General features: G+C 40.7%; 1 protein-coding gene across 1 annotated transcript; it reads left to right on the forward strand.

Annotated features, from left to right (window-relative positions):
* Window positions 1-603: 603 nt before the first annotated feature.
* Window positions 604-12,976, forward strand: pitpnc1b (phosphatidylinositol transfer protein cytoplasmic 1b). Its single transcript, XM_026372373.1, has 10 exons — window positions 604-1,271; window positions 3,925-4,073; window positions 6,008-6,096; window positions 6,312-6,319; window positions 6,472-6,543; window positions 8,040-8,132; window positions 9,403-9,558; window positions 10,378-10,441; window positions 10,589-10,675; window positions 12,148-12,976. Exons 1-10 carry the CDS (start codon window positions 1,224-1,226, stop codon window positions 12,303-12,305), a joined length of 924 nt encoding a protein of 307 aa, XP_026228158.1. The 5' UTR covers window positions 604-1,223; the 3' UTR covers window positions 12,306-12,976.
* The last annotated feature ends 10,935 nt before the right edge of the window (window positions 12,977-23,911 follow it).

The following is a 23,911-nucleotide window of genomic DNA, read 5'->3' on the forward strand; positions in this document are numbered from 1 at the left end:
CAGTTATTGTTTTGGGCCAAGTCAGACTGACCCAGACAGGCCAGGCATCTGCTTCTCTCATTTGATGGGGAGGCAACAATATGTACTGGGCAGTTACCATCAGCTCTAAGTCACACAAAAAGAGAGTTAGCTATGACTCAAGGACATAGGCAAGAAGTTATGACTGCTTCGCTTCTACTCATTGACTAAATAAAAACTCAATTGAACTGAGCTGAAGGTCACAAGGTGACCAGATGGCTCTGGTAATATTTAATCTAGCAGCCCACCCTGACCCCTAGGTCCCATAAACCTTGAATACTGTCATAAGAATAACAACCTCCCGATTATTGGGGAGGTTGTGAGGGGGAATGTGCTTCAAGTTGAAACACTGGTGTTAACAAACTGTGTCACCTAATGGTGCCCGATATAGAAAGCAGATAGGGTGTGTTATTGTTGGAAACAGAGAATAAAGAACAGATAGAAATCAGAGATATATAGAGAGAGAGAGGCGGGGGGGGGGGGGGACAGGTGAGCAGGTAGTGAAGTATAGTGGGCGGAGAGTGGATACTCTGGGAGGGACAGAAGGAGGGAAAAAAGGAGAGGAAAAAAGATAAGGAGGAAACGGGCAAAGGAATTTGTAAAACTGAAGGAGAGAGGGGAAAGGGTGGAGCGCCAAGCTCACAGCAAGGGTGCACATGAGAAGTCTAAGAAGGAATCAGACAGAGCGCAAAGAAAGAAAGAAAGAAAGCAGGAGAAGAGAAAGAACAGGAACAGGTGGTTAGAAGTAAGTTTCAATCTTACTTCACAGCTAATTACCATTGTCTCTGTGCGGAGAAAGAAAGCAAACAACAAGTAAGTGAGATAAACAGAAAAGCAAAAGGGCAGCTAAAGGCGTGAGTCTCGGAAGCAGAAGTAACAAGAAAGGAGGGAGAGACAGCAGCTTAAACATCGCGTCCAGTAGAGTAATTGAGGAAGAGAAACAAAAAAGCAGAGACAAGGCTGTAAGAAGGAAGCGAGGGGGGCAAAGAAAGAAAACAGCAGAAACTCATTGGCAGAGAGAACTGGGCTTAAATCCATGGACTACTGACATCAGCAGAACTAAGGAAGGAAGGAAGGCGTCAGTAAAGAGGTCACAGCGGTCCAGCAGCAGCAGTGTAGCTTGCCTGAACGTGTCTGCTATGCAACCCAGACAGCTGAGATAGACAAAGACACAGCTCCCAGACAGTCGTCCCTCTTACTGCACCATGTTGATGAAAGAGTACCGCATCTGTATGCCACTGACTGTGGATGAGGTAAGTGTGTTAGCCTTTCCCACACTCACACATACACACACATACGCACACACACTCAACTCACCTACAACTTTAAATGAAAAACATAAGACAGGCGTTTATTTCAAATGCGAGAAGCGTCATTTCAACTTGTAAGTGTTAATGTCTGGTAAATAAAGTGCCAGCAGAGCACAGAGACCTCCTGCGGCTGCTCTGTGGGAGCTTTGGCACATTGGGTAGCGAGGCATGTTCAGCACCGATGGGTTCGGGCAATCTGACGGAGCCAACGCACAACACCTGGCCAGCAATATCATACAGTTTCACTGCTGTTGGTTCTGAATTATCTCCCCATCTGCCTGCTTCTATATTTTCCATGCTTGTTTTAGCGCTCCTAGCACAAACCAGTCAGACTGGTTTCAGCTGATCTTAAACAAAGAAATTTGGCCTGCAGGTTTATAAACAAAGCACATCCAAAAAGAGGAATACGGTTGGCGGGCATGAGAGTTGTATGCGGCAAAGTGCCCTTCAAACGGGATGTCCTCATCACATCCTGGTATACCATCCTCCACCCCCCCTATTCAATTCTACCTGTTACCACAACAATGACAGTGACAAATAGCAGTCCAAATAGGATTTACAGTATCAATACAGGGCACACAGAAACTTGAGCTAGCAGTAAATCCTCTTTCGCCTGAATGTAATGTAAGTTTAAGTGCAGCTTATTTGAGGCGGTATCAAGCCATGACTGTTACCTCCGTTCAAGCCATTTACAACGTCCTAACCCCTGCTCCACTTTGAGGGAAAAGTGTTGATTTCAGGTGGGAAATAACCAGTAGAGCTTCTGTAACTGTAACACAGCACAGCTCACCCAGTGTTATGGAACAATCAGTAGTATGTTCTGCTGCAGGAAAAGTAGAAAGTTTCGTGAGCCAGTTTGGTTATAAGCACTTTTATGTTTGGTCCATAAAAAAGTATTCACCATTGCAAGCTGGAAGATTTCATATCGTCCTCCGAAACAATCAAAGGGTGTTGAATGTGATTTTGTGATACTGATCAACAGAAACTTTTAAATGTAAAAATAGTTTCAATTTTAAGAGACATGTTTGAGTAAATATTCAACCAGTATAATAGGACACAGTAAGTCAAAGGGTTTTAGTTGATGGTGGAATAAATATATAGACTAACATTTGGTGAGTCAGCATTGAGACAATAAGCACAAGTCAGTGGACAGATACAAGGAATCCACATTACTGCACAGTTCTTAAGAAATAAATATATCAGAGGAAACAGCTGTGAAACTGTTTCCTCTGTTTGGTTGATTTATTTTCAAATCAACCAACAGAGGTCTCAGACCACGTGACCATAAATACCATACTAATGCTACTTAGAAAAAAAAAGGTGCATAAAAATGTTGTAAAGCAATAGTGCATGTAAACTTCCAATGAGTGTGAGTAGTTTAAATTCCCGCTGTAATGAGAATATGATACTGACAGTTAATTAGGGATAAGTGTACATGTTAGAGCTGAGGATACAGTGAATTGTCTGTAGACAACATTTAGACAAGGGTTTGTCTCATTTTCACTGTCAGTTAACTGTTCATTAGTGACATACCTTTCCCTTTGATTGTGGGATTTTAAAACTGGTTTTAACAGGTTGTACTTGTTATTAATTATTAAGTACTTTCATTTTCATTTCTTGACTGAATGCAGGATTTCCAATACATGCTTATGGAGAGCTATTTATCAGAAATCTGTCACAAACACATTTGTCACAAGACCTTTTTTAAAGAAAGAAAAAATACATAGCAAAAGCTGTCAGTGAATGAGTATCTAAACCCATTGTTCATTATAGACATTCTGTGCACATAATGATTTACAGAGTACTTAGGGATTAAAGGACACAGTGTTCACCTTTCTGAAAGTTTATTTTCTAGAAAAAAATGTGCAACCTGTGTGGAGGAGGAGCTCATTGCTCTGTAGTCTCAAAGTCTTAAGACAGTGTAAAAGCACCCATCACTATGATTAATTAAGTCCAACAAATACACAATAAGTAAATATTGAATGTTGACATTTTACAGAAATTGGAACAAGAAGGAGGAGTGTCACATGATGTCAACAGGGAACAGTGAAGGATGGCAAACTGATATCCGCCCTCCTCTTTCCCTCTTCCTCCCAGTCTTTCTCTGTTTCTGCATTTAATTAAAATAATGCTTTAGTGGCACACCAATATAGGGCAACAAAATAAATTACATTACAGCGGCCACAGCAGAACCCTTTAGCTCTTTATAGTGTGATTTTATCACTCCTTCATAACAACTTTAAAAACGAAGATTGAAAACAATTAAAGCAAACTAAAATCAACGAAACAAGGTTGGGGAGTGAAAGCAGCATCACTGAATTAATAGTGAAAGCAGGAAACTGTTCATTGTTCACTGTTCAAGTAAGAGCAAATACAAAGCTTGTGCCCATGAAGCACTAAGCAAGTGTCTGTTAAAATAAAGTCAGACTCAGCACCTTTCTATCGTCACTCTCACTTGGTGTTACTTTTTAATGTTATTGTAATTTTGTCAATGCGGTGTACAGTTAATTATTAATTATGACTAGATCCTTGCCTTACAGTAATTTTTCTCTGTCTTTACCCCATTCCCTATCCTAAACCTCTCCTCGGATTACAGTACAGGATTGGGCAGCTGTACATGATCAGTAAGCACAGCTGTGAGCAGAGTGGTGGGGGAGAAGGGGTCGAGGTGGTGAAGAATGAGTTACAAGTTCATCCTACACACGGCCCAGGACAGCTGACTGAGAAGAGAATCTACCTCAACAGGTAGAGTGATGATTGTGTTTCTATACTTATGTACTAATACTACTACAGTTGTCTTTTTGCATTCATTGATACTCAATTCTCAGATTGTCAGTTCTGTTGTTCTTAACTTAATAACTGTGTATATATGTCCACCCTATAGATGGAAGTTTCAAGTATCACTAGTGACAGGCAATAAATACATACAAAGTCCAACAGCATTGAGGAACATGTTTAGACCTCTATGGAAGTATTATTATACCATGAACTCATTGTGTAAACCCTTCAAGGCCTCTGATTGTGCAAGTACAGACTTAAATCCAACAAAAACACATCTACCTCATCCTGATGGTGTTAATTACTGCATATATGAGCAAATGTTTTAGCCTATGACACTGCTCAAAGAAAAGAACAGACTGTTCATTTGAATAAAGATATACATAAAGATAGTATTTAAGACTTTAATACTTTAAACACCTGCATAAACATTTATAAGCAGCATATAAACATGTCGCTAATGCTTTCTGATACATTATTATATAGCACATTATTTATGTCTAAGAGGTAACTAATGGTTTGATAATTTCAGAAATATACTTTTAAGCCTTTTAGCAGTTAAGAGGGTTGACATTACACCGTATGTGTACATTAAATATACATTTAGCTTTTCATAAACACTGGAAACAAGGGGAAAGACACTGGTTCTATGGTAAATTATTAGAGGTACTAGCATCTCTAATATTCACAAACTAACACATTATGTGTCACTCACGATAGGAAAACCCAAGACACAAGAATCTTGTCTTGAAAAAAAAAAGAGAAATGCAGTTAGTAGGGCTCAAGTGTTAACAGTTTAGTGTCAAGAATGAACATTGGAGCTCAGCAGTTTCAATCTTGCCTGGTAATGATTTGTTTAAAAGGGATCAAAAGGTAATCAAAGTTTATAGCATGTATGAATGTAATCATAGATATGATTCTAGCCACTGAACCTGTTATCAGTGTTTTATACAGCAGTTAAGAATACCTCATAGTAATTACATCTGTTGATGAAACATTATTAAACACCTACTGTCATTATATCTTTTCACTACTATATAAAAACCATATTTTTATAAAGTTCTTATCAACCTTAAATTGAGGGTGTTAAAATCAAGGGCTACTAAAATGACAATTGAATTTGCTTCAAGCAGGGAGTTTTTCCAGTATGATTAAAACACCGTAACTGATTTACAGTTATCCAACTAAAGAGTGTGTGAGCAATCATGTTATGTTATGCAAATATGTTTTAATAATTATTCAGCCACAGGAGATTGACACCGTGCAACTGCAGTGTTCAGTGTTAAAGTTCAGAAAATTTGAGTTTTATTTGCTTTGAGCTCAGGGACACGGCGCATTAATAAATGCATTTTGATAATGGTGAAAGCCAAGGTGTAAAAACAACCAGAATTCTGTTTAAACTCTAAATTTATTTCCTAACCCTAAGCTAACCTCACTCATTACCCTAATGTAACCTCAACTCTTATTCTAATCACCACTATAAACCCAAGGCCTAATCCTAAAATAAACTCTTAGAGAAGTAAAGAAATGTTCTCACAGTGGAGGATTTTCCTAATCTTTCTGTGCTCGTGGGACATTTGGTCCTCATTAGAAAATATACACTGGAATATACACACACACACACACACACGTTAGTACAGTAACTGAAAAATGTATTTTAAGTCAGTCATGTTCTGACATGTAACCCAGAAGCTACAATAACAATTAATCACCACAGGTGTAATTGGGAATGAGTCATACAAATGAACAGTGTGGTGAGAGTAGCCTACAGGTAATCTGGCTATAAATGGCACAAAAACCACTTAGGATCTCTCTGTCTCCCTCCATAATCCTTCTCAACTCTCCAACTCTTCCATCCTCTTGACTGTGTCTCCTCTTTTTCTCTGTTTTTATTTTTTTAGTAAACTGCCATCCTGGGCAAAAGTAATTGTCCCGCGATTTTTCTACGTGACAGAAAAGGCATGGAACTTCTACCCGTACACCATCACAGGTGCTTGTGTTTACTTTTTGTTTCTGTTAAATGTCAGACTACTGGTCATACTGGCAAGTCATATTTACTTTTAAGAGCTGGTTTTCCAAGTGCTACTGAACATTTATTGTTTGCATGAAAGTGAAAGTAAGCGTGTCTCTACATGTGTGTTCATACATCTATAACTAACTAATGCTCTCTCTCCCTATCAATATTGAACACCCCTGATGCTGCAGAGTACTCAGTAAGTATTCTAACCTATCATTTACTGTAGATGAATGCAACAGAGCTCATCACTTTTCAGTATCAGTGAAGCTAATCTGCACTCTGCTTTCACTCCCTCTATCTCTGTTTCTCAACCCTTTTCTCCCGTTTTTACCTCATGTCACCCTGTAGGTATCGTTCCTCCCCAGGTTCAGCATCCGCATAGAGACGAGATTTGAAAACAACAATGGTGATAACAACAATGTGAGTATTACAGAGAGCAAGTGCAAAAGATGGAGTGATTGGAGAAAAGGGGAACAAGTGGAGAAATAGCAATTTTCTCTGCAGCGCAAAGAAAATGTTCATCAGAGTGATGTGTCCATTACTAGGAAAACAAGCAAAGCACAAAATGCACTATTGGCAGATCTATTAACCAGACATGCAGTGTGGTGAACACGCCTGCCATTCTGCATTTTGTCCAAGGCCAAGACACACATAAATTCACAAACAATTGCTTTGTCTGGCTCTTGAGTCCAGTGCAGTCAAAGAAACGGTAAAAAGACAAGATCTTGTCAAAATCTAGAGGGGTAGACTTGTGATGAGGAATGTAGTGAATCATGTTTTATGTCAAGCTGCTACAAGTTTTACTTGAGTATTTTCTTTACATGTCACATTATGTTTCTACTCCAACGGATTTACAAGTGCTTATGAATTACAAAGCATTGTTATACTTTAACCTACCCAACAGTATAAATATAACTAGAGCCTTTTCTAAATTTTGCAATTTTGCATTCTTGCAAAAATATCAAATATTTCATGGTTCCAGCTTCTCAGCTGCGCTTCTCCTTTTTTTATTTTTTCGTCAAAGTGTCTCATTTTTACTATTTCACATTCAATCCATGAATTGAGAAAGTAATCTGCAGATTAATCAGCTAGGAAAATCTTCATAAGATGAAATAATTAACAAGTTATCTCCACTTCAACCAAATCAAATAAAAAATGCTGCTTACAATGCATGACTAATAATGATCTGATGTTATAATAAAAAACAATAAAACAACCGCAGACTCATTTTCTAATTTTACTGATTTTATTTAAGTCCTCCAGTAACATTTTTAACATCTTTCAAAACCTATGATTGCGTATTATTTACATGTGATACTCGTACCTTTAGTTAATGTAAATACGTAGATTTTCTGTGTCTTTGTATGAATATATACACCACACAAGGAGGCTGTGAGCACGCCGTTGTAAACAGCCACACAACACATTGAACTAATGCAACACATTCCATAAGAGGGAGTGTGACCTTGAGTAGGCGCAGGCCAATGAGCACTGCAGGAGCGTAGCAGGGTTTTATCTAATGGAAGGTCTTATTGTTAGTTTTCAACTGTGAAATGAAAACTATCACAGGGCAAAAGAACATATTTTAAATAAATTCACGAGTGTGCAGTCTTTCCAGGCTTCCCTCTATTTGTTCTCCAGGAAAACTATCCCCCCCTCCTTTAATATCCCTCATGTGTCCTTGTTTTTTCCCCCTTGCACCCTCTCTTAACTCCAGTGTGATTTACTCCAAGAGCCTCAGGGTGGGATATAGTGAGAGCTGTTGTGTGTGTGACCTCAGTTTTCTACACACTCATCTACTCTGATCTTCTCTCCACTGAGTGAATGACTGCATGTGTATGAGGTCATGCAGGGAGTACATGTATGTGTGTCTGTTCTCATTATACTGTATTATCCCCCCACCTGTTTGGATGTAGGTGTTTGGGGACACGCCGACCCCAGCACAGAATGTCAGTTTCCTGGACATCCTGAGTGACCCCATCCCTGAAAAGCACTACAAAGAGTCTGAGGTACGTACTGTGCTGTTACTGATGACCAAACATGCATATGTGCAGTCACAGAAAAGCAAAAACAAACGATAGTGTGAAGACTTTGTGAATGCTGTTGAGTCTTTGCAAAAAAAAAGAAAAGAAAAGCTGGACAAATTGCAATCCACTTTCCTACAAAGGTTAGATAGCCAGATTAATAACACTTATTAATATATCAAATATGAAGCTATAGACAGCAGCTGGTTAGCTTATCATGAAGTCTGGAAACATAAGGCATCTCCAGTGGTATGTTTCTCAGCTTGTTGATTATTGACTTGTTGGCCGTGGTAACCCTCTTTTTCATTTCCACTTCCATTCAAAGCCAATCAGTAATCAGGTAACCAACGTATTTATAAAAACCCAAAGAACAAAAATAGAGAGTGTAAAAATACACATGCTGTAGAGTGATGACATATAGCTGCAGTAAAAAAAATTAACTAAGAATGGGAAAATTCTGCTTTACTAGCATTTTTCTTCTGTGACAGCCTTTCTGTTGCTTCTGTGAAATATTCCACCGCCCCACTACAGTGTGCAAGGACAAGTCCTGCACAGATAAAAGCACAGTTCACAAAGACACCGTGCACACTTTCACAGAGACGATTGCACAAAGATGTTACATTTTCTTATCTAAATCTTTTTTTTTAAAAGGCAATTTAAAGTGTATTTTTTATTTTTTAAGTGAAACTATTTGTTATTCGAAATATGTTGAAAAAAGCACAGAAATGATAATGTACCAATGAAAAAATTCCTTTTTTATTTTTCTGCTTTTATTAATTTTGTATTATCATTTATTTTTGTCTACTTTGCTTTACTGACTTGTGAAGGATCATAAATCACATACTTCTTTACTGTCATGAGGTGCTTAGAGACAAAGGTCAAATCACAGGCATGATTACACAGAAACACGCAGACAGGTGCACACATATGCATACAGAGTGTATATAATGAATACAGGGACACATTCATGCACACACAAGCACCAAACACACTATAAAATAAATTTCCAGCCAGTGATCTTCTGTTCACAGTTGCATGATTGTTATCACTACAACACTCGTGCACCTGTACCTATAGTGAGAAACAATGCGCTTCCCTACACGTCATCACATTTGCACTCTGTCTCTCTCTCACACACACACATACACACACTGCACATCGATACATCCACAGCTCCCCCTGAAGACGCCTACTAGGGCCAAAGTTTCTGCTAAGTCAGCAAGTAGCATATAGACCCACTGTTTTTGCTGTGCAGGATCTGAGCCGCTGGCAGTCAACTAAAACCGGCCGAGGGCCTCTGCAGAAAGGTTGGAGAGAAGACCACGAGCCCATTATGTGCTCCTATAAGAGGGTGCAGTGCAGCTTTGATGTCTACGGCTTCCAGACCAAGACTGAGGAGTTCATACATAGAGTGAGAGAGAGCTTTTTTTCATTCCTCTCCCCTATGCTGATGTTAAGATGGTTGGATTGTGATAAGATATGCAATTATGGTTATGAGCACTTACTGTGTTCGTGTAATACAAGATGGAAAAATTAAAAATTTCAGCTAATTGGATTTTATAAAGCACGCCGCTCCTACCAAGCATTATTCCTACATGTTGAGTTTAGGGTAAAATGATGATCATCAACCATCCTGAATAGTTATTTGTTATTTGAATATGCCATGTGTTGCATTTTTACTCAAATAAATCATAACCACATTAGTTTCTAGACATTAGTATAATTACCAAGCCCCTCGCCAAGAAGACTGTTAGCCTCAAAATGACCTCTGCACTGTGTTTTATGTTTTCCACCATTAGGTTGGATTTATTAGGACTGTTGCTGTATTGCTTTAAACCACAAACAGTAGGAACGAACATGTTCTTTCATTTTCTCTTTTTAACGCATTATTTAAGCACAATGAAACAAAGCAATCAAGCATAAAGAAAAAGTGAAAGTATCGTACTTAAAGCAAAACTGCCAACGCCCTTGTCCCAGTGTTGTTACTGGAAATATTTGTTTACTTTACAGAAATGTGATCTTGGTTGTGACAAAGGCTAGTGCAAATAGCACTGAGATAAATTCCCACTTCTCTCAACCATGATCTCAGTTGTTTAAAGTAACTACACAAAAGTATCAGCATTGTTTTGACAATGACGCACTGCAAAATGTACATTCAATGTAGCATGTCCTACAGACAGCTGCCCTCTTTAGTGACATTTTGTTTGTTTTGTTTCTGGTGTAATTATAGAACATCCGGGACATTCTGCTGGTTGGGCACAGACAGGCAGTCGCATGGACTGACGAATGGCACGGTAAGTCAGTCACAGTAAAAGGTTTTACATTACATATAAGATAAAACATGATGCAGTGCAGTTGGACTCTCAGCATGCACCTGATGAAATATAATGTTTATACTCTGTTCTGATGCCATGCATGTGTGTGCTTTGCTTTTCCCACAGGGCTGAGTTTGGAGGAGGTGAGGGAGTTTGAGCGGACAATGCAAGAGAAGACCAACAGCAAAGTCAAATCCAGCCAGAACAACACAGGTAAGGTTGCAGCTACTGACCTGTGCTATACTGAAATACCACAGGAGGCAGAGAGGAGGGGAGGAGAAACAGAGGGGAGAGAGGAGAGACACTACAGCTGGAAGTGAAAGCACTGAAGGCAGAAAAAATCAGGGAATGAGCAAATGTAAAGTTTTTTTAAATGTAAATGTATTCAGCTGTAATTATTATTATTATGTTATTAAGCAGCAGGACATGTACAGAACAAGGTGAACACACAGACTGTCATCAGGAGCACGCCATTTTACATAATTAGAAAAAGTACAGGTAATCTTTACACGCATTTTGTATTTACAGTACTGTAGAGTATGAGTAACTCCATAATGCCAACAGGCTTGAACAGCGGCTGGTTGCACCACTAGTGCTTTAACTGCATCCTACAAGTACCCAGGTGGCTGGTGTACATCTGTGCAAAAAAAACTGGGAAGGAAGAGCAGTCGGAAGGCATTTTGCAACACAAGGAGCAGTGAGGAGGGAGCGACAGTGGGCATATACACAGAAAAGGACAACAGAAAGACAGAAGAGGGGCAGAGGGGGGCAGAAAGACATGGGGGAGAAGAGTGTAGGCTGCCTCATGAAGTGATAATGCCACTGCGTCGGTCTGATAAACAGTGTAATGCAGCCACCTGCTGAACTCTCCCCATCACCACCTCTCTCAACATAAATAACCAGCCAATGCAGCACTTAGCTGCAAATGTCAGCCTTGGTGGGGGTCTGTGTCTGAGCATATGTGTTGTGTGTGCATGTGTGTGCATGTGTGTGCGTGGTCACCCTGCCCCCTGCTGGTTAGTGAGGTGAACCTCAGCTGGATGTCAGCCCTATCAAAGGTAGAATTCCCAATATGGCCTGTAGCATCTTGCCGGCTGTGCTTTCTCTCACCCACGCTCTCTCTCTCTGTGTGTGTGATGATGAGAGACATCAAACTCCAACAAATCTGCAGTCATTGCTCAAGCTGCTGCAGTTCGCTGCACCGTTATGACCCCCTGCAGGCCAAATGCTGCAACTGCATTTCTTTCTACACGGACTGAGTAATAGTTTTTCGTTTCGTTCAATTCATTCATCTGCTGTAATAAAAGTAAATGGATGTCATTTACTCTAGAGAATCTAATAAAGAGTCGGGTGTGCGAGGTGAATACCAATCAGGGATTTAACTAATGGAAATCTAAGTGTACAGCACAGATCTTAAGTTAACCTAAATAAATTGACAGTTCTGTTTCTCTTCTTTGAATCTCTTTTGCTTTTGTTCCTCTTTTATCTCTGTCTTGTCATTTCTTTCATGTCGTGTGTGTCTTTGTTGTTTCTCCAACTCTGTCTCTTAACTTCAGTTTAATTTTGTACTATTGGTATGAAATGAAAAACATTTCTTTTGTCAAAGCATTTAAAAGAATAGAAACATGGATGAAGGTAAAAAGAACACTTTTAAAAATATGTCTCTATCCATCTGTCCATCTCAGGCCAACTGGCTGCCCCCCGTCCTGCATTCTCTCGCTCCATCTCCGTGACAGACGAGCGTTCCCTAAAGAAGATGGGAGTGACGACTGTGGCCTTCTCCGACCCCTCAACCTCCTCTGTGCCACCCGGTCCCATTCGACTTAACTCCACTCCTGAATGATGCCACATGAACACATACTGTACAAATCAAACACACAGTAACCAAAGTCAACACTCACAAGGCATGATCCTAAAATAAATAGTTTTATAATTTGGTAAGAATGCAGTGTATGGGAGAGTTACATGAGTCTGTTAGATAGGACAAGCCACCACAGAGTGTAGCTTAGCAGAGCCTGGCTTCATCTAAAGATAACTAAATCCACCTAGCAACACATCTAAAGCTCATTTTGTAATATAATATATCTCATTTATTAAACATGTACATTAGTTTAGTGTAATAATCTTTTTTGGTAACTTGTTTTTGTCCTGATAAAAACTTTTTTTCAAATATTTTTTACTAGAAACATGAACACATGAAAACATGAAACATTTTAATGTGGCGAGGTGGTGTCTGGAACCTCCTCTTTAGAGGGGTGGCTTTGTTTTGTTTTGATGTAGCTGTTGCCATTGTTTATGCTAAACTAAGCCAACTGACTAGTGGCTACAGCGGCTGCAGCTTTAAAGTTTCCATGTAGATATGAGAGATGTATTGATTTTCCCATCTAATTTGTCCAGAGAACTGTTTTGAACTATTCCTTTAACACCACAGCACAAGTATTTACTGTTCTTATTCACAATGCATGTTGAAAAGATGCAAATGCTGCACAAACACACTCGAACACAGAGTTAACTGTACTTAAAAACAGTTTCTTGAAAAACCTTCTAGTGTCTTCATCAGCTCATAAACGCTGCTTTGCAGCGCTATCTCAGGCAGTTCCTCAGACAGTAACCACCAGCAGGGCTGTCCGATTGTTTCCCAGCCCCCAGCCAGCAGCCTACAGACAGATGCATAAGGAGTTTAATAGAGTGGATCTAATGAGAGAAAAGAGGGGAAGGGGGAGGCTGTCAATGTTATAGATCTGCCCCCCTCTCCACCTCAGCCAATAGGTCAGACCAGGTGTATTGACAGAGGGCAGTGGGACGTTGTATTGGTTCCTTGATCGCTTAGCTCAGAGATTCAAATGGGTCAAGCCGGGGCTAAACTTCAATTATGAGGCAACGATTAGACTGTTAGCTTCACTTTTTGTACATATACAGCATGGATTCTCATCATTAGATATCAACAATGAATACTGAATATATTTTATGTTTCTGTTTTGTAAAAATATTTGCTTTGAAAGAAGAATTACAAAATTAACCAAGTAGAAAATGTATGTAGAAATTACACTTTATATTCTTTATAGTGGATTTCTTATCAATAAATACAAATTCTTTTCAAAAAGAAGATTTACTGGTGTACAAATAACTGTATGCATGCACAAAAGAATTGTCAATGCATCATCAGCCATGTTTGATCAGTATGGTCCAGTAACGATGGACCAGCTCGTGGCACATCACAGCTCTGACGTGTCATCCACTCACCAACGTGGCATCAGCTCCAGCAGCAGTGGACTTGTAAAAGGAGTAGGCGCTTGGTCCAGCTTGGTTCGCCTCTACAGCTCGTGGAAGTTTTCTGCAAGACAACGGAAGAAGAATAATGAATGTTTAATAGATGCGTGGTCGTGAGTTGGGCGTGTGTGCATGCCTGTCATCGCTGTGTCACTTTATTGTTTGAGACTTGAGGACAAAAGCCCAGCCTTGTCACAGGGAGGCTTGGAAGTTCTTGTGATTGACAGACATGGCAGCTTGCGTTGAATGGTGCACTAAATAGCTCGCATTATGGGGCTCATTATGGCTTTCTTTTATCCATACAAATCAAGAGCCAGCATGACAATTTGTTATTAGTTTCCCGACAAAGGGCTGCAGACGCGCATTCACGTACACACACAAACAAATATATACACGCAAAGCTCTCTCTATGTCTCTTTTTACAGTAGCAGCAGGATGCTGATATGAAAGAACAAGTGCTCAACACAGCCAGCAGTGCTCACAAGTGCTGCAGAGGGAGCACAAACTGCCGGCTGCAGTGCGTTAACATTACCTCTTTCTCTTTTGCTTCTTTGTCTCTCCCATTAAACTTTCTCTCTCATTATTGCCGTCTCCTCCACTACTCATTCTCCTTTCTCTCCGTCCTCTTCCTTTATTCTGCCTCTCTCATTCTTGAAATCTCGCTTGATCTCCCTTTCTTTCGTTTCCTCTTTATCTGTGTCCTCATCTTCGTTCCTCAAGAGGGCCTATAAAGAAGATGTAGTGTGTTCATTATATGGAAATGTTCCCCATGGTACATTATCATAGATCCTGACCTGTAGCACTGAATCATCCTTCTATTCCCAGTTCACCCATCAGATCCCACAAATAGCACGGTAAAGGAAAGAGAGTCTAGTCAGCTGCACCACTGTCACCTATACTGTGCTCTACTGTACACGCTCATGTGGAACCTTGAGCTGGACTCCTGTGGGCAAGGAGACAGAGAGAGAGAGAGAGAGAGAGAGGACAACAGGGAACATTTACAGAACAAAAAAGGAAAGGGAATAAACGAGTGTGGAAAGAAACCTAAACTAGCTATAAAGACTACATTTAAGATAAGACAGTTTAAAGAAAGTGCAGCAAGTGTCTCTTTATTCCGGTTCAGGAAATACTGAAAAGCATACTGCATATATGTACAGAATTTCTCCCCCAACTTAATGGCATTTTGCCAAACCACAGTAATGTACAAGCTTCTCCTCCGGATCAATACATGTTCACTAGACAGACAGTAATGCAAAAGCCTCATTTGTTTGAAGACGTGTGCGTGTGTGTGTGTGTGTATGTGTGTGCGTGTTTCAAACTGATCTCCATTTCCTGGCTGTGCACCATCTTAAACTCAGCCATTAAAGGAGAGCGACCATTAAGCCACATATTTTAGCATGTCACTAACTTAATCGCTTCGTCCCATGCCAACATTGATTTAATAAGGGTTGTGTGTGTGTATGCATGTGTGTGTGTGTGTGTGTGTGTGTGAGAGAGAGAGAGAGGGTTTACACACAGCCCTCACAGAATGAGTGTAAAGCAAATTAAGGGCTGACTTAGTGTACATAAATGCGATAATATAAGAATATTTACCTCCCATTGTTCGGTTATCTTTGTCTGATATGACGTGTAAATTCCCATGAGTGTAAGTCTTGCAAGACTACACGTTGAGGCCAAGATGCTTATGTTTCCTCATTACAGTGTCAGCAATACAGTTTTTAGCCCACTCAACCACATAAATGACTTCAAATCCTCTGTGTATTAAGCCTCACCACTGGGAACCCAATTTGTAACCTCTGCCCAGTAATACGTTAACTGGACTTTATCTGGGGACAGGCAGAGTGTAAAATTCATACAGTATCTGAGAGAACTAATTGAACCAATTAAGAGAGTGAATATGGATTACTGTGGGACTGTGAACATGCACGTCCCCTCTGGAATAGAGTTGGAGACCACTGCTTTAACGTGATAATGATTGTCATTGCAAATGGATGGTGGTGCAAGGTCTCAGTGTGCTGCACAACAACACTCCAAGAGTCGGCTGGTTTCGCACACACACTGATGTGTTTTCATCCCTTCAGCAGCTGATCCCAGGGCTGCTATTCTGGGTAGTAATTAATTGCGTGCGGGTAAAGGAAAAGTCAAGGATAAGTATTGAAACTGTTCCTCGCCTTATACGCATCCCATCACACACAAACACAAAGGCGGCGCTCGTTTTTTCACAGTAACACACATTTGCTAGAGGAAACAAAAAGCAAATGAGGATAAACAAGAACATACGCAGAAACTTGCACAAAAATAAGAGCCTTGGGTACATCATGCTTTAAATATCTTAATCAGCAAGCCCATAAAGCCTCCTGATTTTAATTGCCCCGCCATGACTATTAATTACATAACAGCCATGGCAGACAGCGTGCCCATATGTTTGCTAACAGGAGAGGATGGATTAGAATAATGAGTGCAATACATTAGAGTACAATGGTTTTATTGATCTACAAAGGTAGAATTACATTTCCTCTCCAGGATGTACATACAAATAACAGCATAATTTTCTTGTGAGCTCCAAGGCACAACATAAAACAAATAGTAGACCTCACTCCTTACAGTGAAAGAACAATTTACTGTACCATGTTACTGTGCAGGAGCTTCACAAGAACTCCATCAGCTGTAGGCTGCAGGCACAGTGCACTGTATCGTTTTAGAGCTGAAACACTGTCACTGAAGGGACAACATGAACAGTAGGGATAATACAAGGTTATCAAATTGACCTTGTTTGATTGAAAAAGCTCTAAAATCCCATTGTACACTATAAGCTCAGCAGCTGGGGCAGTGGCGCCCCCAGAACAATTTCATAGGGGTGTCCGGATGGGGCCAGTGAAAATCTTAGGGTGGGTAGCACACCAAATCATTCATCAAGGGAAAAATCAATGTAAGAACATCAACAATAATACAATAAAATTTGAATTGCCTAGGGGAGTTGACCTCAAACATTACAGTGTATTAGTGTCACAACATAGAAAAGATATGTGTTTTGAATACATTTTTCCCAACTATTAAAACATTTACTGTAAAATCTGTGAGTTATTACATTTTAATTGTGAATAAACCTCTGCTTTCATACTTATTCATGCATTAAGAGGCACGGACTCCCTGATCCTATGACTACTCACAGGAACAGTATAACATTTTGGAAAAATAGGTTATTCACTTTCGTGCTTAGCGATAAATGGTGATGTTGTGTGTGCAATGTAAACATGGAGCTGCAGCCAATTAGCTTACCATAAAAACCAGAACTAGGAAAACACTTAGTGCGGTTTTGGTGAGACACCAAATAAGCATCTCTCCATGATATCTACAGTAACTGTTTCTTCTTCACTTGCATTACTCGCATGTCGTGAATTAAAGTATTATTGTGATTTAACCTTGTTAGGACCACGGCCCTCACTGTCCTTGTGTGCTCTTTTCTTTCTCAGTAGAGCTGTGTGTCAGACCTACGAGTCAGTGTTGACAGCTTGCTCCCGACTGTCTGTACAGTGGGACACAGACATACAGTGTGTAAGCAGGTGATCGTCTCTTCACTGACAGTTCAGGATGACACTGAGTTGCCAACAGACCTGCACACTGGAGCAGAAGTATCCTTTAATTTCTCCCAGCTCATCTGTCACTTGTGTCTCTATTATTACTAGGAGTACATGTTGTCACAGCTCATTGAACACTCAAGCTTGTAAAGAGGCTTAATCTGCCCATTTTAACATAAAGGGCAGGCTGATGATTTGTTTTGTTGCTGGTCAGCGGTTCAAATCCAGACACAACAACAGTGGCTTTTCTGTGTTGACATCTTCTCCCCTGCGTTTCTATGGGTTCCCACCAGGTACTCTGGTTTTCTAGTGTGAATGGTTAATATGTCAGCTCTCAAGAGACCGGCGGCCTGTCCAGGGTGTACCCAACCCTCAACCCCTAAGTGAATAAGCATTTAGATAATGGATGACTGGATGAGCAGATGGATTCCTTCCTCCTATTGTTTGCCTGTGGAGAGTTTGGTGTTAGGGGCCATATAAATTTAGAGTTTAATTTGAGACTATAAAGTCTGTTTTTTTCTCTCATCATCCTCCCGTGCTTTAACTGTTTTTAAATGAAAGTACAACTTTTTATTAGTCTGCTAGATAACACACACTGATTTAAATGTGTGTAACTGTATATCTGTGTGTATTATTTGAGGGTGCAATTTGAGAAAAACCAATGCAATCCTCTGTAAAGCTGAAAAGTCTTAGACAATATGGTAATGACTTCCCAAGTCTTAATTCCATAAAAACGCCCACATGCTTTTTATTCTCCTGCTGCTCACATAACGTCTATTACAACTTTCCATAGCTCTAGGCCAAACTTCCCTCTCGTCTCTTTTTCTTCTCACCCTCTGTCTTCCTCTCCCTCTCATCTGCGCTCATTTCCAACTTTGCCACCGCACTCAGTTTTATTTCCAAATCAAAGTAATGAAATGGATCTTCACTGAGGTGATTTCGTCGCAAGCGAAGAGAGGGTTGTCGTTACTGCATCATGCGGAGGGGACGATGAGTGAAATGAAAAACAGGAGGAGGAAGTGAGCAGAGAGACAAATCAAAGAAACCCGTCTGCTTGGCTTACTTTTATTTCAAGTTCAGCTAGATCTATAGCTGCTGCCTTTGGGGAAAAATCCACCCTTGAATACTGTTATACCGTTACAAGTCATCAATCTGTGGTGTTCAGTGGATTTCAGGAGTTCGTTTGTCATGTAGTGTTGACATTTTTACTCTACAATGGATTTTTCCCTGTGTGATTGCTGAACAGTGAAACAAAATCATACATCTAGAAAGAAGCTCCCATTCTTTGATTCTTAGGTGCTGTTTCTAACAATGACGCTGCGGAAAAAAAAACATTGCTATCGAACAACCTAGAACTATTTTAACATGTCATTTAATTTGTTTTTGGGCAGTTTTTCATGAGTAAACAAGTCTAACAAGAAACAATACTGTGCAGAGTCGCTAAGGGGCTCTGTGTAGCTGGTCAGTGGTTTTACACATCAAAGTCTGCCTATAGGCCATGTGAGGACTGTGGCATTTGTGGAAAAAAGTAGTATAAACGGCTTTTGTGGCTTCAGAGGGGACTGTGCAAAATCTGATAAACCGCCTTTAGTGATACAACTTGAGGCCGTGTCAGTGTGTGTCATGTGATCAGTGCAGGTCACTGAATGCACATGCTCTATGGGCCCAAACACACGGAAGCCTGAGGATCTTCCAGGTAATTTAACTCTGTTACTGTATGTGAGCACTAGTCTGGACCAAAGTGGGGAGCGACCGACACACCCTGACCACAGCTAAAACAATAGTCCAAACAACAGAACTGACTCAGAGACTCAGCAGAAAAAGCTGCTTAATGAGTTTTGATCTTTCCTTTTCTTCAAGCTGCATTGGTTAAAAACAAATGGTGCATTTTAATTCATTAAGTGAAATTTGGGTGAATTCCCTAAAGTTTGTGGGGTGGAATGAAGCTGAGGTGCACGTGGGAGCCTCCGTGACTGCAGGCCGCTGCATTGTGCTGTCGTGTCTTCCTCCTTTCACGGGCCTATTATAGAGACATCAGGGGAGTAACAGAGGCCGACAGAGACAAACAGGTCACCCTTACCTGAACTGCAGGATAAACGATTTCCCCTCCGCCACTGCTCAACATCCCTTATTTTCTCTCTTTCTACCTGCATCCCCCCATTCACTCCCTCTATCAGCACTCTCTTGTTTACTACCTGTCTGCATCTGACTGCGCCTTTCCATCCTTTGTCCCCTTCCCTCCCTGCTTTCCTTCTTTTTCTGCCCCACACTCCCTCCCACGTCTTCACCCTGATACAACAGAATTATTAAAAACATGGCTGCGCGTGCGTGTCTCTGTGTGTGAGGGTGGAGTGTGCGGCGGCGGGTGGGGGGGTGGTGGTGAGAGAAGAGGACAGCGTGTACAATGACCTTACTTGCAAATTGTTGCCTCGTGTACTGCAAGAATGTCCTTGTTGTAACACTAGAACAGCTCCGAGCCCCAGACCACAACGTGGCATAAACAAACACACACAAACATGTTTACTGACAGTTCCTCTCACCCTCTCTTTCTGCAGCACCATTGTACGCTCATTATCTTCACTCAAGAATTCACTCAGTGTGCTTGGGTGGCATTTAACAGAAAGCACAACTGATAGTGTTGCAACCAAGTATAACAGCTTTTTAGCTCTGACACCTCAGTCAAGCAGAATAAGGAGGAAGAATGTGCCTGCAGCCTCTTTCACTGTCATAGAAAGGGACAAATGATGTCCAACTCTGTTGCCACTGCTTCAAAGATGCTCATGTCCTTTTACAAAGCCCTGGAGCACTGGCATTTAACATTAACACAAGACAGGTGCCGTCATGCTTTGAGACAACCTCACATTTATGCATGCGATCTCATCTGCAGATGTATGATCACGTGTATGCTGTGAGGAGGAATGCATAGGTGTGTGCGGGTGGGTCTGTGCTACCATGGCATAAATCACTGGAGCTGAGCAGGGGGCTGTTGCTGCTCTCTCCATCTGTCTCTGTCTGCAGGGGTGAGGTATTTTACACTGATGATAGGGCGAACTGAGGGGAGCAAAAAAGTGAGCCATGCTTGAGTTGCATGAGATGGACAGAAAAATAAATGCGCTGGTATCGCAGGGCAGCGTGTGCATTATGGGAGTGTGTGGAGACACGTAGGGGAAAGAGATGTGTTGAAGCCTTCAGCTCACATAATCTGCATCTCTGCAGGGCCTGTTACTGACTAAGTTCTGCTTGTGTGAAATGGACTCAGTGATCCAGCTCTGCATCCACTCCTCCCTCACCTGCATCCTGGATACAATTGAATGAACACACCTGAAAGCCAGAAGTCAGTATCTTTTTGGTCACTTTAGCAATACAAGTAGATGGTGCACGTTTCTTGCACCATGTACATGTATCACGATCCTTCACTCCAGATGATATTTGAACTGAGCGTGCAGTCTCTCCTACCTGTGGAGAGTGGGAAAACCAAGAGAGAATGAAGATGTAAGAAACTCACTTGCAGCTGGTCTGCTCTGTCTCTGTATCGTACAGCTTTGACAGCAGCGCCACTGGACACTTTGCCTTGTTGAGCAGTCTCTTCTCCAGCTACAGTATAACCACAAGACACTCAGAGTGTCTTGAAACAATTCAAAAGCTGGAACAGGTGTTGAGCCCTCGTTTATGACTTGTGTTGCATCCCTCATCCCTTCTATCAATTTGGATTAGCGTTTCGAAGAGACTGAACGACAAAGACAGACACGAGGAGAGACTGTTGGCTTATATGGGTCTTCCGTTGAAGGGGAGGGGGTCATGCTTGGTTGGCTTGGTTGTTAAGGTAGAGGGAGCAGAATCTCTCCTGACAGACAACCAGGAGCTTGTCACAGTGCAAGATTTGGTTCTGGGGCTCTGAGATTAGCTCAAGCATGGCAATCACTCCTTGGATGCATTCTGGAGGGTTTAAAGAGGCAGCCATGGAGCAGCAACACAACTGTGGAATGAGCAGAGCCATGCCAAGATTTTATTTTTTTTTTTTTTTTTTTAAACACAACCTCAGAATTGGCAGCTGAAGAGTGCATCGTCTTAACACTTCATGATTGCTGCAGCATGTATACTGGTGCTTCAAGGGCTACTTCAAGAGTCAGGAAATCTGCTTATTTTCTTGCTTTCTGAGATTTAGATGAGAGGATGAACACAAGCTGGCACCACTGGCTGATAGATATCGTAATTTTGAAATGCTCACTATAGGAAAATCTATTGATTAAGCAAAAAATACTGATGTGGGTGAAAAACCTTTGGACACACATGGACCTGGGCGTCGATATCCATGTATACATGTTCGCAGAGACAGAAACCCACTCATGTGAGGAGGTCAGTCTAATCTGTGAGCACCCATGGTTGTATTCAGAGCATATGGAATAAGGATGCAGGGGGTAGTTTATCCCTATAGTACTCCTACAGTGTGTATGACCTTGGATGGATGAGAGCCCTTATACCCTCATTAATATGGATGAAGTAGGCGAGTACGCCTACCAGCTCAGCCCGGTTCTCTGCAAACTAATAGAGCAGGCAGCAGCCGTACACATGTACACATGCACATGCACGGAAACAAGCAGTCAGGCATGCACAAACATCTCTTCTCCATTATTACAATGCTATCAACTGGAGGCCAGGTTGGGTCGTGTTATTCTGGAGTATATGAGGTGGGCTGTCATTGACAGTCTGCCTCAAACACAAGCGTTGCTAAAAAGTGCAGGAAAGACCCAGCGGGGAGCCGAAAGGCAGCGATGTAGTCTAGTACACATCCTACGCTGGAACTCAGCTGTGTCCTCTGCAGGCACACATACAGTAGATACACACTCAAACACACAAGACTGCTCGTGGCACAGGCTTTGTTTTTATCTGATTTGGCTGTAATCTTGCTTCTACAACACAATAATACTCAAGAGGACAAATCTACAGTTGAGGTGCAGGAGGTTTAACACGGTGAACACTGGAGATCAGATTATTTTGTGTCATGCTCTGTGAGAAGTCCTGTCCTCTATGAAGAGGTACTGTTTTATAAGCTGACTGCTTGGACATATTCAGCATTATGTCCTTTACATCCTGTCACATACAGTATAAAGTGGTGAATAGTATTTTATTTGATACTGTGAAATTATAATGAGACAGCATCTATAGCGATAAGGTAGTTGGATGAACTGCATACATGACATATCAGATGAAAGTGTGATGAATTGCTAAGATGAATTGGCTCATGTTAAATTCACACACATAGATGTGACGTGTCAGGGCTATGAAAACAATATCTGCAGCAGCTACTGGTGCTAGACATTCATTATCAAACAGGACAACACAGTAAATACGACAGGACAGGACACAAAACGATCTAACCGCTTGACAAAATGCAGGCGGCTCAGTTCTCTGAAATCTAAAACATAAGACACTAAATAATGCGCTGATTATTTACACGGTTGGGTTATTTGTTAAATTCACCCTGAGCCTCTAACATCTACCTCCTCACTCACATTTCTGAGGAACGCTGGGCTCTTAATGCTCTCTAATGTGATTTTTGATTTGACTTTACAAAGATTTCAGATGATTTTTGTTTGATCTTTGCTCTTTATTATAGCGATTAAAAGAAACGTTATTAAATTTGGATTTCAATTTGACACTCATGGCCAGGTTTCTAAAATTAACATCATTATTATGCAGAGTAACCTGACAAGTAGAACCCCAACAATGAAATGAAGAATCACCCTTGAGGAGATGTAATACTAAAGTGGTAATATTACTGATAATTAATCTAATATTTCATCTTGTCAAAACTAAATGCATGTCCTTACATATACTTGTTTTTTTCTGAAGCACAATTGGAAATGTAAAGTCATTCATATAGGTATTTCTACACTGTTGAAAATGAGTGAAGTCAACTTCAAACGCCTTTACCTGCTGTAACATAAGCTGCAAATTATATGTGTAACTACAGTAGTACTTCAGCATCATTTGAAGATATTACAGCTAAATACTGCAGCATTAAAAAACAGCAACAGCAGCTTTGTCATCCGTAGACTCAAAATGAAGCAGAACAGGAAATTGTCACTGACTTCTAATATAAAGCTTACTCAGCCAGTAGAAATCCCAATAGTTATTTTTATTGAGTAATTACACTGGTGCGTAGAGATTTGAACAATCTCTGCTGTAAGCTGTTTGTCTTATTTTTTGTAACATGCCTAAATTTCACACTATAGGATCAACAACTACTATAATAGAAAAGACTTTCTACATTTATTCCATGCTGAGCCCACAGCATGCTAGTGAGATTTTTAAGATAGGGACACTTACGAAAAGCCTCTGGGTTCCTTTTTTGGTTGTTAGTACAAGACACTGTGTGAGCTGCAGATTTGGAGCCGATAAGACAAAGTGCGCAGCAGCAAACAATAAAAACGAGGCACACAATCCTCAGATGTTCATATCATGTTGGTGGAGCAGAGTTCAACACTGACGTTACCATGTTCAGATGAACACTTCATATTGAATATTTGCCCAAACTTCACATTATAGGTTTACTTACTGTTATTGGGGTAGTGTTTTAAAGTTGTGATGAAGTCTCACG

Source organism: Anabas testudineus, chromosome 16 (genome assembly GCF_900324465.2).
Source record: "Anabas testudineus chromosome 16, fAnaTes1.2, whole genome shotgun sequence".
Taxonomy (NCBI): domain Eukaryota; kingdom Metazoa; phylum Chordata; class Actinopteri; order Anabantiformes; family Anabantidae; genus Anabas; species Anabas testudineus.